Source organism: Aquarana catesbeiana, linkage group LG04 (genome assembly GCF_042186555.1).
Source record: "Aquarana catesbeiana isolate 2022-GZ linkage group LG04, ASM4218655v1, whole genome shotgun sequence".
In the NCBI taxonomy this organism is placed as follows: Eukaryota; Metazoa; Chordata; class Amphibia; order Anura; family Ranidae; genus Aquarana; species Aquarana catesbeiana.
Window position 1 is genome coordinate 492451658 of NC_133327.1, and position 15630 is coordinate 492467287.

The 15630-nt window shown below is 42.3% G+C and overlaps 1 protein-coding gene across 2 annotated transcripts in view; it reads right to left on the reverse strand.

The window, feature by feature from the left end:
- The window catches only part of GALM (galactose mutarotase), a 101289-nt gene that overhangs the window by 38747 nt on the left and 46912 nt on the right, over positions 1-15630 (reverse strand). For both annotated transcript variants that reach the window (XM_073627685.1, XM_073627686.1), the window contains one exon: positions 11142-11296. In XM_073627685.1, the coding sequence (XP_073483786.1) occupies positions 11142-11296 (155 nt within the window). The remainder of the gene's footprint in view (positions 1-11141; positions 11297-15630) is intronic.

The following is a 15630-nucleotide window of genomic DNA, read 5'->3' on the forward strand; positions in this document are numbered from 1 at the left end:
TAAAAAAAAGGGAAATTGCGTGCATGTGTGTGCATTTCACTACCAGTTCCTATATCTGTGTATAGTGTTTGCTAAGGGGCCCATCTAAAAGTTTTTTTAAAATATCAACACTCCTTGCTGAGACCACCAACTGTGGAAGGTAGTTCCACATCCTTTACTGCTCTAACAGTAAAGAACCCCCTTATGCAGTTTAACATTGCACTGCTTTTCATCCAACTTCATTGAGTGGCCACATGTCTTCTTAAGCGACCTGATACTGAATAATTTCTTTGCCAATAATAGAATTACTATTTAGATATTTGTAAAATGCATTAATATCTCATAAGCGTCTCTTCTCCAGCGAGAAGAAGTTCAGGCCTCATACACACAGAGTTTTGGCAGAAAAAAAACACTTGATGCTTGTAAGCTAAATTATCTCATTGGCCAGAATAATAATTTATTCTGGTCACTGAAATAAACTAACTCTCCGGTGCTAAACATGCCTAGCACTTAAAAGCGTTTTTTTCTGCCAAAACTCTGCTGCTTCTGGGTGCACTGGGAGATTTTTTTCCTGCCTCTAAACACAGGGGAAAAATAGTTTTAAAAACTCTTCTAAACACCTACAGTATGTGTGTATGGACACATAGGCCAACACAGCCCTAAAATTTCCACTCGCCTGCTCGCATTAGGCGAGTGGAAATAAGCTGAGGACGAGTGTGGAGCAGTGATTGCACCTGAATTAGGGGGGGTTCCAATTCTCTGATCTTTGGGCTGCATATAGCAACACATGTATAGTCCACTCTATTTTTTAGATCCAGGTCTGTAACTGTGTGGATTCTTCCTTACACTTAAGATGGACTTCTTGTGTGGTACTATGCCAAAATGGCGCTGGGTCACAAACAAGAAGTGATGCATGCATGAGCCGAAAGGAGCGGCTGGATGGCAATGGCACCACGCCATTTTGTACTTCTTTATTGTGTCCTGCATTCCAGCAGGCACAGGACATCTGTCTAGGCTCCATGCAGCCATGAATTTGGTACAAAGACAGACAGAAATATAGAAGTCTAATAAGAGGGTATGTTTATTACAATATACACTATATTCACCTGCATTATATATAATATTTATTTTTTCTATTTTTACACTTGTTATTACACCCCGTGGTATTGATTTCAATTATATTAAGTTTAATTTAATTGTGCAGATACACTTTTGAGCTAACGGAGTGCTATTACAGCATTACTCCATGCGGAGTTAGAAACTCCTCTCCCCTGCCCTCCCTCCCAACTTCAGGGAGAGGACCTTGTCCCTCATGTTGTGGGAGGGACAGTAAAAGGGTTGAAGATATATAAACGGCTGAATAATCATTTGCTGTTTGGCTCTGATGAAGGAGGACATACCTTCGAAACGTGTCAACCAGCAGGGACCCTTGTGAGATTCCCTCCTGAAACTAGAGCTATTGGCTAGCCTGGGAGATTGTAGCCACATGAGTGGCCTGATGAGTGCTTTTAACACCTATGTTTGTGAGTAGCTATTTATTATTTTACTTTTAATAAAAATTGTCTTGGATAATGCCCTCTGTTTTTATCTATTTTCTACAGAGAGCCAATTGTCCTTCCAGCCTCCGCCCCTGTCATTCTCTTTAGCAGGGCCTGGCATACAGCGGGAGTCAGCAAAGAACTAGATGAGGTGGGGGCGGGGGTTTGAGCGGGAGCTGCTGGCATTCAATCACCAGCTTAATATGAAAAGTTAACTTTGGCAGCTCCCGCTCCGCTGTAAGTCTCTCTGCATTCTAAATCAGTGAAAGTGTCATTAATTGGTTTTAGGGGCGGGGCAACTGGTGGCGAGTAACTCTTAAGGCCTGGCTAGTAGCTCTGGGCTAACATGCAGAGAGGAGTTTAGAGGCAGTTTGAGCAGTTCGAGTTTTGTAAAGTGATAGAATTAGAGTTTTATCTCTTGAGTAAATACCCTTTTTAATGCATGCTAATAGTCTGCTAGCTTTGCTTGCTCAGCTTGGCATTGCATAGGACATGGAAACAAGGCTAAGCTCAACTATGCACAAAAAAATAGCAACTAGGGTACAGAAAAATGGCGCTCTGGACAAATCATTCAAAATTTTAAAAATTTGACTGTAGCAAAAGGCAGTTTGTTCGTGAAGGGCTGGAGAGTGGTACAAAATGATTGTCTGCAGGCAACAGTGAAGCATGGTGGAGGTTCCTTGCAGGTTTGGGGCTGCATTTCTGCAAATTGATTTGGAGATTTGGTCAGGATCAATGGTGAGAAATACAGGCAGATACTTATCTATCATGCCATACCATCAAGGAGGCATGTGATTGGCCCCCAATTTACTCTGCAGAAGCACAACCCCAAAACTTACCGCCAATGTCATTAAGGACTATCTTCAGTGTAAAGAAGAACAAGGAGTTCTGGAAGTAATGGTTTGGTCTCACAGAGCTCTGATCCCAACATCATAGAGTCGATCTAGGATTACATGAAGAGACAGAAGGCTCTGAGGCAGCCTACATCCACAGTAGATCTGTGGTTATTTCTCCAAGATGTTTGGAACAACCTACATGCCGAGTTCCTTCAAAAACTGTGCAAAGTGTACCTAGAAGAACTGATGCCGTTTTGAAGGCAAAAGGTGGTCACACCAAATATTGATTTGATTTGGATTTCTCTTTTGTTCATTTACTTTTGATTTTGTTAATTGATAAAAATAAATTATCAACACTTTTTTTTCTGACATCATTCTCAATTTACAGAATTTTTTCACACCTGCCTATGACATTTGCCCAGTACTGTATATCTTGGCCCCTTTTTGAATATTGGTAGCACGTTGGCTTTTCGCCACTCAGCTGGTACCATTCCAGTAACTAAGCTGTGCTTAAAGATTAGAAATATCGGCCTGGCTATAACATGGCTAACTTCTTTGAGGACTCTTGAGTGCAAGCCATCTTTAGTTTGGAACTTTAGTCAGAAAATTAGGTCCTAATAGATCACTTCAGGGTGGCCACGTTTGCAGGTAAAGATATGTAAAACATAAAAAATAAGTGCCTATACCATTTAAAATCAAGTAGTGCACTGTCTCGCCCTGCTCTGCACATACTCAGTTGCTCTAAATTCTCAATACTGTGCCTAAAATCAGAGCCAGTCGAGGCTGATCAGCTGACAGCTTTAGAATTTACTGCTGCTGAAGGGGGAAGAAAGCAACAGGAATGACAGACTGTGTGGAGGGAACACAGATTAGGGAGGGAGAAAAGAAAAGCGAGAGAGGTGACATGACAAACTTTGCTGCCAATGAGACACAAAAAAGTTAAACACACAAGGATAAGGTCTTATTGTATCTCCCTGATATTCCTTCTTTTCTCCCTCATTGGAAGTCTGAGAACTTCAGCACTGTAAAGTTTGTCAGCTTTCAAAGACATACAATCGAAGCTGGATAATTGCAGAAAGTGACACAGAGTTTTTGAGACCAAGGAGAGGGGCAAGAGTTCCCAATAAGGAAGTGACTGGTCTGGGCTTCAACAAAATGGCGGCTTCCTTCAAGAAGAAATGGGAGCAATGCTGGAGGAAATTTACAGCACAAACTAATTTTGGAGGCATAACTAATAATGTGGAATGTATGTTCTTTTCTTAACCGCTTGCCGATCATTAGGCAGAGAGCCCAGAACAGTGATTTGCCTATGTAAACAAGGCAGATCGCCGTTCTGTCAGCAGGGAAGGCATCGATCCTGTGTTCCTGCAAAGCAGGAACATGACTCAATGCCTTCCCCTAGTAAAAGCACATTCTACACAGTACACAAGCACTGACTAGGCATACAGGTAACCCTTTGATGGCCCCTGATGTTAACCCCTTCCCAGCCAGTGTCATTACAGTACAGTAACAGTGCATATTTGTTAGCACTGATGACTGCATTAGTGTCAATGGTCCCCAAAAAGTGTCAGTGTCTGATTTGTCTGCTGCAATATCGCAGTCCCACTATAAGTCACTGAAAATAAAAATAAATTAAAATTACATAAATATATCCCATAGTTTGTAGACGCTATAACTTTTGCGCAAATCAAACAATATGCGCTTACTGGGATTTTTTTTACCACAAATATGTAGCAGAATACATATTGGCCTAAATTGATTAAGAAATTAGATTTTTTTATTTTATTTTATTGGATATGTTTTATGTGCTGGATGTGGAGCAAGCACAAAGAAAAGCAACAAAGCTAATAAAGGGTCTGGAGGATTTTAGTTATGAGGAAAGGTTGCGAGCACTGAACTTAGTTTCTCTGGAGAAGAGACGCTTGAAAGGGGATATGATTTCAATTTACAAATACCATACTGGTGACCCCACGATAGGGATACAGTAAAACTTTTTTGTGGAAGGGAGTTTAATAAGACACGTTGTCACTCTTTAAAATGAGAAGAAAAGAGGTTTAACCTTAAACTGCATAGAGGGTTCTTTACTGTAAGAGCGGCAAGGATGTGAAATTCCCTTCCAAAGGTGATGGTTTCAGCTGGGGGGCATCGATAGTTTCAAAAAACTATTAGATAAGCACCTGAACAACCTCAACATACAGGGATATACAATGTAATACTGACATATAATCACACACAGGTTGGACTTGATGGACTTTTGTCTTTTTTCAACATCACCTACTATTTAACTATCGCACAACCGCTCTATTGTCAGTTAAAGCAACGCAGTGCCGTATCGCAAAAAATGGCCTAGGCATGAAGGGGGGTAAATCTTCTGGAGGTCAAGTGGTTAAAGAAAATTGTTATCAAACTGTTATGGGTATGACCATGAATATAACATTGCCCTGCTTCGCCGCCATTTCTAACTGTGAGGAGGTTAGTCTCCTCTTCCTCCTTTAGGCTAGGGGTCTTGTAACACGCCACTATTAATTTCTCTTGCATTTCCTCCCTTTGTAGCTCCCTCCTCCCCCTTTACCCAGCTAGCAATGTCATCCCTCGGATTTGCAAACAGATCATTTTTGACATGCAGACAAACCCCTCCCCCTTTCCTGTCCCTCTGATACAGGGAGTACCCCTGGACATCTGCAAGCCAGTCATGTAACCTGTAAAACCAGGTTTCATATACTCCCGCAAAGTCAAAATCCTCCTTATATATCAGTAGTTCTAGTTCTTCCATTTTATTCACCAAACTTCTGGCTTTTGTGAACGTGGCTTTTAATTTTGTATGAGCCATTATAATGTTCTCCTTGTTTGATCTGAGGCCGCAGTAGGATTTTGCCAACATGCATGCCTTGGTTTTAGGTGCTTTAGTTACACTATCAGTGTTGCACTCCAGTAGCACCCTCTGGCCTTCGCTCACTGCCAGCTATGGTTTCCTGGGATCCCTCCCCCCATCACCTAGCTTAAATGTTCCTCCAACCTTATGGCCATCTCAGCAGAGATGCGCCTTCCCCATTAAGGTGCAGTCCGTTGCTGCTATAGACTGGTAACTGAGCCCTCCTTCCTGCACCAGTTCCTCAGCCACTTGGTAAATTCTCTAAGCTCCTACTGACTTCTCTGGTGTGGCTCGATGTACAGGTAGAATTTCTGAGAATAATGATCTTGTACATTATATCTTGATTTTCTCTCATTCAGCCCACAGGCTGAACGAAAGAAATCTAGACGTAAATGGCTAGCGATACAAGGCCTATTGGTAATAATCCACCACCATGCTTGAATGTTAGTATGGTGTGCTCATGATGATGTGCAGTATTTGGCTTACATCAAGCTTACAATACCACATTTGGCTATTAAATGGAGCAAAGTATACTTAGAGCTATGATAATTCATCTAGTGGCCAAATGCAGTATTTTCCATTTATTTTCATGATAAAGGCCTTGTTCACATGGAGCGTATAAGTCTGTAACCCATGTGAGGACCATGTTTACCTCCAAACACATATGCACAGGTGTTCCATGCATGCTTGTGCAGCCAGTCCGACTGCTGTCCATTGGGAGGAAGCAGCTGCTCCCAATGTGATATTGATGCAGGTGCATGGCTCTGAAAGCACCCAGGGTGCATATAGAAAAGTACCTCGTGCAGAAATGTGATGTCTACTTAAGAAATAAGCCCACCAAGTTAACAACGAGGTATACCTGGGTATTCACCTGCCACTCCAGGAAGCAATAGGTTATCATCATCTACCATTACATACAACGGCTTTGCAATGCTGTTTTGATGATGAATTATATCAGTGGTATTGCATGAACTTGAAGCAGACTCCATAAAATGTTGCAGTCCATATCTGTACAGAATCTAGCATACATGGTGGAGATGAAGAAACCACATGGCTACTGATAGGACAGTTTGCAACAGACTAAATTACGTGATCTGATGCATTTTGCCATGATGGCATCATCAGGGGCCCTGTTCACCATAAAAGAACATGTGATCTGTACCATAATTCTAACCATGTGTGTCATGAACACAGAAGTTGAGATAGAAACCTCAGCCAAGAGGATTGATTACAGTTATTCACTCTGGAGAAGAGATGCCCAAGGCCCTGTTCACACCAGAACACGGTGTGGGAAACCTGTATTCTGTGCGCATATCACGCACTGCATTCAAAGCGCACTGCAGCTGCGACCTACAGTGGGTGTCAATGGTAAGTTTGAGAAACCCCAAACGCAGTGCATTTGCCTGCACGGGATTGCATGGTACAGAAGTAGTATTCTCTCTTGAGAAGAAGCTTATTCTCTCTGGAGAAGAGACGCTTGAGAGGGGATATGATTTCAATTTATAAATACCGTACTGGTGACCCCACCATAGGGATAAAACTTTTGAGCAGAAAGGAGTTTAACAAGACACGTGGCCACTCATTAAAATTAGAAGGAAAGAGGTTTAACCTTAAACTGCGTAGAGGGTTCCTTACTGTAAGAGGGGGAAGGATGTGGAATTCCATTCCACAGGCGGTGGCCTCAGCGGGGAGCATCAATAGTTTCAAAAAACTATTAGATAAGCACCTGAACAACCGCAACATAATCACACACATAGGTTGGACTTGATGAACTTGTGTCTTTTTTCAACCTCACATAACTAACTATGTAACTCCAGAACTATACCAGGACATGGATGCAAAGCTATGCCAGGACATGGATAAATCCCCTTGCAGATGGGGCAGACTCCACCAAGCAGATCCGCCTGCTCAGTGAGGGATCTGTCTGCTGATCCCCGCTGAGCAGGGGGATGACAGGTCTGTGTCCACTCTGCAGGTCCACTCTTCTCTATGGGGCGTTCGGGTGGAAACGGACTGCCTGCCTGTTTCAATCTGACTAGCTTATGATCCGATGCGCCAGACGAATGGGGAACAGATCCAATAGGTATTCCGGATCAAATGCCGTCCGCCGCTCCATAACCGCTCTATAGAGAGCTATGGGTGGTCCAATCGGGTCCGCCATAAAAACTGACAGACGGACCCGATCGGTCCGTCAGTGTAAAGGGGCCTTACTCGTAAAATCAATGAACAAAAAAATAAATGTGATATATACTGTATATATACACAGACACATATAAACAAATCATAGCAAACATTACTTATTTTATATATTGTGACCTCATTTTCCCCAGGACAGAAAAACTTGTATATATTGTGATATTTGGTGTTCTGGATCACTAATCTGCTACACTTGTAAAAACCAGTCTTAATTTTTCAAAAAGGCAAACAAAAGCAGCTTATTTGTCAGCATGGAAACAACAAAACAGTCCATCAATCTCCCAAACAAAGCAAAGTTTTGGCTCACCACCAGCATAAACTTGTCCCTTAACAGAATTTTAAAGTCCCTGTCTGCTCCAGGGGTCCAAAAAAAGGTCACCACAGCTCAGCAGTGTCTCAGTAACCAAATCGCACATATCCTTTTCACACCTACTGGCTGCTTTCTGCCATTTTCAACTTTCACCCACAGGTGGGTTAACCCTTTTAGGATCAAGTAGTCAAGGTTGGAGGCCCTTTCCCACCTAAGATTTCACTGAGCCTCCGATATTCAGGAGGTGAGCAGGCATTCCAACTAGAGGTGGTGGTCACTGAAGTCACTGGAAATTTATGAACTGTCACTGAAAGTTGCACAACGGTGAAATTTTGTTATACTTGGACTTGTTTTATTTGTATTTGTTTATGGTTGCGCTACACTATATTTTGTTAGGTAAGGGTTAAGGTTGCTTACTCCAGAATGTTCATAGTCCTTCTCCTTGTGTTGGCCCATAAATACAAGGGGAGGTAACCTTTGAAGTGGGGTCTTCTTCATGGAAACTGGCAGGAAGCTGTGCTGCAAGGTGCAGCTCTTCTGCATGTAGCCACGTAGCCATCTTCTTAGGGTAATCAGTCAGGGTACTGGAACCAGAACATGGACCTTAGACAAGGACTCTACCTTGCTTAGAGGTACGACATGGGCAGGTTAGTTAGACTGGAACTGTGTCAGCAATGAACTGTAAAAGACTGTGTTCTGTTAACCCTGTACTTGCAAGAAACTCTAGTAAATGTTCTTATGCTACTAAATGCCTGGTCTGAAGTTTCTGCAAAGGGGTGCATGTAAAGCAGGTGTATCGAAAGAACAGCGCTTACATCAGGAAATGTGTACTACTAAAGGTGTGTACAGTCTGACTAGCAAGAATGACGGTGTGCTCTGGTAATGAGGGGGTGACTGAATACAACCTCCGCTTCAGAGGCCAGTGCCCCTGTGTATCTGGGACTGGACCTGCATCAAGGAGCTCCTATGCATCTAGATGCATGTCAAGAGGAAGTAGTTTGAAGAGGATCCTCGAGAGTCGAATTGATTATAGTAGCAGGTCACTGGAAGTGAGGTGACATCAAAGCTGGGCTGGAGAGTGGAATAGTCTTGCAGTATCCCCTCACAAGTGCTGCACCATGAAATACATTTTCGTCTGTGTACAGTTAGTCAAGTGTAACATCAATGTGAAGTGAAAGAGACACAAAGAGTTAATTGTGCGAGGATGTGTGCTCACTTCTAAGATGGAGCACCGCCTCAGTTTTATCATGACCATAGCCTCTACCTGCTTAGTTGGGTATTAGCAAGCATCGTTTTTATTTAGCATCTTTAGCCCCGCCCACACCTTGCAACCCCTCACCGTGCATGAGAACCCCTGTGTACCCCCAACTTCTTCTTGTCACTCTCTTAAAAGGGACCACAACCCAAACAAAAACACACATACTGTACCTCCCATCTAGGACCCATTCCTGGCATCCGGTACAATATATACTGTACTGTATATCCATAACAGTCAAATTCTTAATCGTTTTTACAAAAAGTAATAGTATATTATTTGCATTTTACTTTAACCTTAAAGGGGAGGTCCACCCTAAAACTAAAATCCCTGCATCTACAGACATGCACATTCTACCACTAACCTATCTAGCCCTGTAAAGAAAAAATGTGTATATTTTTCTAAAGCCGATTCAACCCGATATCCAGCGGCAAAAGTCAGTATACATAAGTATACAGTATACAAAAGTCTGCAGAGGACACAGCCTACAATGGCTGTGAAATGAATGGGAAGTGACATCACCCATAGAGTTACTATGGGGCTTCCGTTGTCAGATGTGTCTTCTGCACCCGCCTTCACAGTGAAGCGGCACCTGACAGCTCAGTGTGGGGTCGGGTCGCCTGCAGAAAAGGTATGTATACTGATTTTTTTCTTCACAGGGTTAGATAGGTTAGTGTTAGATCGTTGATGTCTGTAGATACAGGGATTTTAGTTTGGGTGGACTTCTACTTTAATGCTGCAACAAAAACGTATCAAACTTTTCACCCCTCGGACTAGAATGTATTTTATCCACTGTCATTAAGCAAATTCTCTTGGTGTTTTGTTTTTATAGATGTAAAGAACATTATCAGCAATACATGATTTTAAATTGCCTGATTCTATGTCTGGAGTGTGGACTCCTATAAAAACTTTGAAGATCTGCTTGGTTATTCTTACATAGAAACTATCACATTCACACTTATTACACTTAAAAGTTACCTCTCACACAACATTTCATACTAATACAGTAAACGTTCCTGCCTTCTTAGACTTTTAATCACTTAATGGAAACTTTTGTACGCCTCTCTGATGATGCCAAATATGCATTGTGTGGTATGTTGAAAACCGTCATTTCTGCAGCCATGTGGTTTCTCGATCTCCACCATATATGCAAGATTATAGGCCTACTGCAACGCTTTATGGACTCTGCTTAAAAGTTATGCAAATACAATTATATGGAGTTTTCTATTTTTTTTTCTATTGGTTGAACTAGATGGATTTGTACCTCTTTTCAACCTATGTAACTATATCTGCCCCTGCTATCCTACTACAAGTCCTTGAGATCAAAGTGTACTGAACTTTATTAGTATAGCCAATATTCCTTTTTTCAAGTGGGCTGAACAATTAAAGTAACGTCCAGCCCAGGATCTTGATCTTCTGAACTACAGAGGTGCTGAGAGCGGAAGTTTCAGGAGGTGTAGTCAGTACAGGAACCATTGCCTGCAAGCAGCAAGGTACCATGAGATTTGTAGTCCTTAGAAATTGAAAGTAAACTAAAAGATTGCACAGAGAAGGAGTTGCAATGCATGCAGGGAATCCAGGAAGTTGCGGAAAGAGATGGACAGCAGACAGGCAGAAATCACAACAGGAAAGGAGATTTTTTTAAGTAAGCTTATAATCGATTGTTAAAAATAATCATTTTTAATGCTATTAGAATGCTAATGTCATAAATGAAAGTGTATGCTGTGGACTGTAAATCTCTTGTAAACATTTAAGAAAAAAATTATACTGTGTCATACTCCAGAACCATCAGAAAACTATATACCTGGATAGTATAATAAGCAGGAATAAAAACCAGAGGAACAACTGACTACAAAACAATCATACATTAAAAAAAAAAAAAAAAAAAACTTGCGTAAATACACATGCAAATAAGTTAATTCAATGGTACTGAACTGAAAACATGATGGTTTCAGTGTACTTGTATCTTCTAAAGCAGGGGTCTCAAACTAGCGGCCCTCCAGCTGTTGCAAAACTACAAGTCCCATGAGGCATTGCAAGGCTGACAGTTACAAGCATGACTCCCACAGGCAGAGGCATGATGGGACTTGTAGTTTTGCAACAGCTGGAGGGCCGCCAGTTTGAGACCCCTGTTCTAAAGAAACCCCTTATTTACCTTGTCAAAGCCCTTAAGTCCTCCATGGATGCTATTCGGCCCATTGTTGATCGGAAGAAGGTAATCCTTACCATCCACAGTGAAGCTACCTTTGGCAATCCTGTTTGCAACGCGACCAATCACTGCTCCAAAATAGGGATGTTTGTCTACGTAGCCTGGAAAAATAAAATATTTTCAACAAATGTGCTGTGATTTGAACTGCACACATGATCATTTACAGCTGAGCTCAGGCTCTGGCACAGGTTTATCCTGTGGACTGGGGCCGCCAATTCCCAACTGTGTCTCCCTACATATTCTGTGTCTCTTTGGTGGATTAGTTCTGAGTAGCCCTAGGAGGTTCAATATTGAGAAATTAAAAGTTATGCACTTGTGTGCCAAACATATAAATGCAAATACACATTAGGAATGGCTCCTCAGCGAGAATCAGTGTTAAAAAATTAAAAAAACCTGGGGGTGCTTGTAAATCTACATGCGAACGGGAGTCCTTCCCTGAGGCAACGCCGAGGGAACATGTCATCTCAGCAGTGATCGGGAGGCGGTGCGGGCACTTTGTTCTAAGGTAAGTATTTAATAGTGAGCTAGAATGTGGTGCATATTAACTCATCATGCCTTTGCCTTACAGGTTTTTTTTCCAGGGCATACAACCGCTTTAATGCATAGAATGCATCAAGGTAAAAAAAAAAAAACCTTATGACTTTAGAACCATTTTAATGTCACTGTCTCTCAAGATAATGGTGTGAAAGTTCTGTCAGAAAAAACACCTTTCCAAAAAAAACTTTTTAGAGAACAGGAAGTCCACAACTGCTTAAGTAGCTACTTTCAGAAAAGCGGTGGGCAGAAGGGGATCCTTAAGCCTCGTAAACACTACTAGTTTTTTTTTTGTTCAACCCAGCAGGTTGTCAGCTTATCCCTCTCTGTAAGCCCCCCCCCTGTCATTCCCAACCCCCGTCAGCCTCAGCCCACCCCCCCTCTGTCAGCCGTCCCCCCCTCTGTCAGCCGTCCCCCCCTCTCTGTCAGCCGCCACCCCCTCTCTGTCAGCCGCCACCCCCTCTCTGTCAGCCGCCACCCCCTCTCTGTCAGCCGCCACCCCCTCTCTGTCAGCCGCCACCCCCCTCTGTCAGCCACCCCCCCTCTCTGTCAGCGCCCACCTCTCTTTGTTAGCTGCCCCCCCTCTGTTAGTGCACCCCCTCTCTGTCAGCCACCCCCTCTTTCTCCTGCCTCCCCCTTTCTCTCACCTCCCTTACCTCCTCCTCTCACCCTCTCTTACCTCCCCCTTTCTCACCCCCCTCCCCCTACCTCTTTCCCCCCCCCCCTCAGGGGGTGGGGGCTCGATGGTTCCTAACAGCGGCCCTGTGATTGAGTGTACCAGTTCAGATGTGTCTTGATTCTTGCTGACACACTGGGCACAGCGATGCAGCATCTGCCTCTACTTTGCCCAAGCCCCCCACACAATGGAAGGAAAATAGCACTACATTAGAGCAGCTTCGCTCCGCCCCCAAACTCCGGCTCCCACACGTTCTGGCTTGAAATGGCTCTCAGTAAGGCAGGGGGGTAGGGGGTCTTTAGAGGCAGGGGAGACCGATGGGGGCGTGTTCCCTGATCTAATAGAGATCTCTAAGGGGGGTGCTGATATAAGGGGACTCTGAGCTAATGTAGAGGGGGGGTGCTGACTGCTGGTGACCAATTATATCAGCAGTCAGCACCCCCCTTATAGACCCCCTATTAGATCAGCACCCCCCCTTAGAGACCTCTATTAAAAACTGGTTCCCGACCAGCCGCCGCAGTTATAATGAGGCAGGATGGCTCCCCTGGGTGAGCCGTCGTAGCTGCACGTCAGTTCTTTAAGACGCTGCAGGAGGTGCCGCCCACAGCGTTGTGACAGAGCGAGAATCGGGATCTGTGTGTGTAAACACACAAATCCCGGTTCTGTGAGGGGAGAGGAGACAGATTGTGTTTTTATACTAAGTATGAACACCGGTTGGTCTCCACCCCTAGTCAGTCCCACCCCCCCCCCCCCCCCACAGTTAGAACACATCTAGGGAACACAGTTAACCTCTTGATCGCTCCCTAGTGTTAACCCCTTCCCTGCCAGTGACATTTATACAGTAATCAGTGAATTTTTATAGCACTGATCGCTGTATAAATGTTACTGGTCCCAAAAATGTGTCAAAAGTGTCCGATTTGTCTGCTGATCGCAGATCACCACCATTACTAGTAAAAAAAAATAAATAAAAAGGCAATAAATCTATCCCCTATTTTGTAGACGGTATAACTTTTGCGCAAACTAATCAATATACGCTTATTGCGATTTTTTTTACCAGATATATGTAGAATACATATCGGCCTAAATTGAGGAAAAAATGTGTTTGTTTTTTTTTTGTTCTTTTTAAATGGGATATTTATTATAGCAAAGAGTAAAAGATAGTGTTTTTTTCAAAATTGTCGCTCTTCTTTTGTTTATAGAGCAAAAGATAAAAACCGCAGAGGTGATCAAATATCACCAAAAGAAAGCTCTATTTGTGGGAAAAAAGGACGTAAATATTGTCTGGGAACAGCGTCACACGATCGCGCAATTGTCAGTTAAAGCGACGCAGTGCCGTATCGCAAAAAATGGCCTGGTCAGGAAAGGGGTAAATTCTTCCGGGGGTGAAGTGGTTAAATAAGGGGAACTCTCCTTATATCAGCACCCACATTAGATCAGTGTGTCCTTATATTACCCCCCCTTCCTTAGGAAAAACCCATTTGATCACAGTCCACTTATATCAGCACCCCCCTTTAGAGACTGATGGTTTGTCTCTAAAGAGGATTAGATATAGGAGACTGATCTAAAAAAAAAAAAACAAAAAAAAACCTAAATAAAAACTAAATCGCCTCGAAAAAACTATGCAAAAATAAATTAAACTGCAGTGCAACTTCCCCCTATAATTATATTAAATTTAAATGTGAAAAAAGAATTGTGAATGATGGTGGAAACCGCAAAGGATAATTATTTAAAACATATACTGTGCAATCCCCATACACATATAATAAATGTATGAATAGAGGTGTAAACCCATTCCAAAATGTGTTGTGCTAATATCCAACATATCTAACTCATAAGGAAATTGGATATTAGAACATTTTGGAATGGATTGGAGGTTTACACCACTATTTATACAGTATTATATGTGCATTATATGTGTATGTAGATTGCACAGTATATGTTTAAATAAGATTGGAGTGCATTAATACTTGGATTACCCTTGGGGGTTTCCACCATCATTTACAATTCTTTTTACATAAGAATATAATTAATTATAGGGGGAGGTTGTGCTGCATTTTTTCAATTTTTATTTATTTTTTGGTCTCTAAGGGGAGCACTGATATAAGGAGACTCTGATCTAATGGGGGTCCTCTATGGGGGGCCCCTAAATTATAGAGGGGCTAACACTGACCCCTGTGTTATGGGGGGTAACACTGACCAATAAAGCGTACCGAATTATTGCTCTCCTTAGTGCACCCAAAGGTGTCCCAGGTCTTTACAATCCTATAATGTATACTACAAAAAGAATTGCCATGCACCTCTAAAGTGTTCAGGTTTGGCTTGAAGGTGGCAACCCTATCTTTGGTATGGACTCAACCTCCACTGCTTCTGCCCGCTTCCTTCTCTTATACTCAGCCAGTTTCAAGATCACGCTTGTCTGCAACCTGCTCTGACCACCAGACTGACCGATTCTGTTCCTGCTTAACGATTCTTTACATTGTTTGGTTCTGCCTGGATGTTTAGCTACCACTGTTCAGGCAAACCCAAATATGTTTTTTTTGCTGTCTGCAACACAACATCTACACCCTTGGTTTGGGGGAAGATGTGACACTCTAGTTGTTTCTCAGTAAGAGCTAGCTGCCTTTTTGCTATTTCCACCACATCCATGACACATTTAAAAGAAAACAACATTACACAAGCCAAAGCATGCAGTTATGTCAGATAAAAAGGTTATTAATTTCTAACTAGTGAAAGGCTGCCTATGGACAGGAAAGGATCATTGAGCTATATAAAAATAAGTCAATGCAACAATTGCCCTGTGTTTTAAAAAATTATTATTACAAAGGTTTAGGGTCCAGGAAATGCTTGTGTGATTCATTATTCACTTTGCTAATTTATGCCTAAGAGAGATAACACTAAATCTATGGTCAACCCTTGCTGGATAATCCTGCAATTTAATAGCCATTGTCTTTGATCTTCTTTACTAGCAGAGAAGAACTAGAAGACTTTATAACCACTGCAAGTTATTTTTCTAACTAGTAACTTCATTTTTCTCTGTGTCAGCAATTCTGTTGCTCTAACATGTTTTCTCTGTGACAGATTTCATCACAGCATGCAAGCAACTTCCTGTGAGGTGCCAGCACACTGTGCAAATTCAGGTGTTGACACTTGTAAATCCTGGCAAATTATATCTCTGTTTCAAATCAGGATGTCTTTTTAGAGCTAAATTTCAGTCAGATAATATAC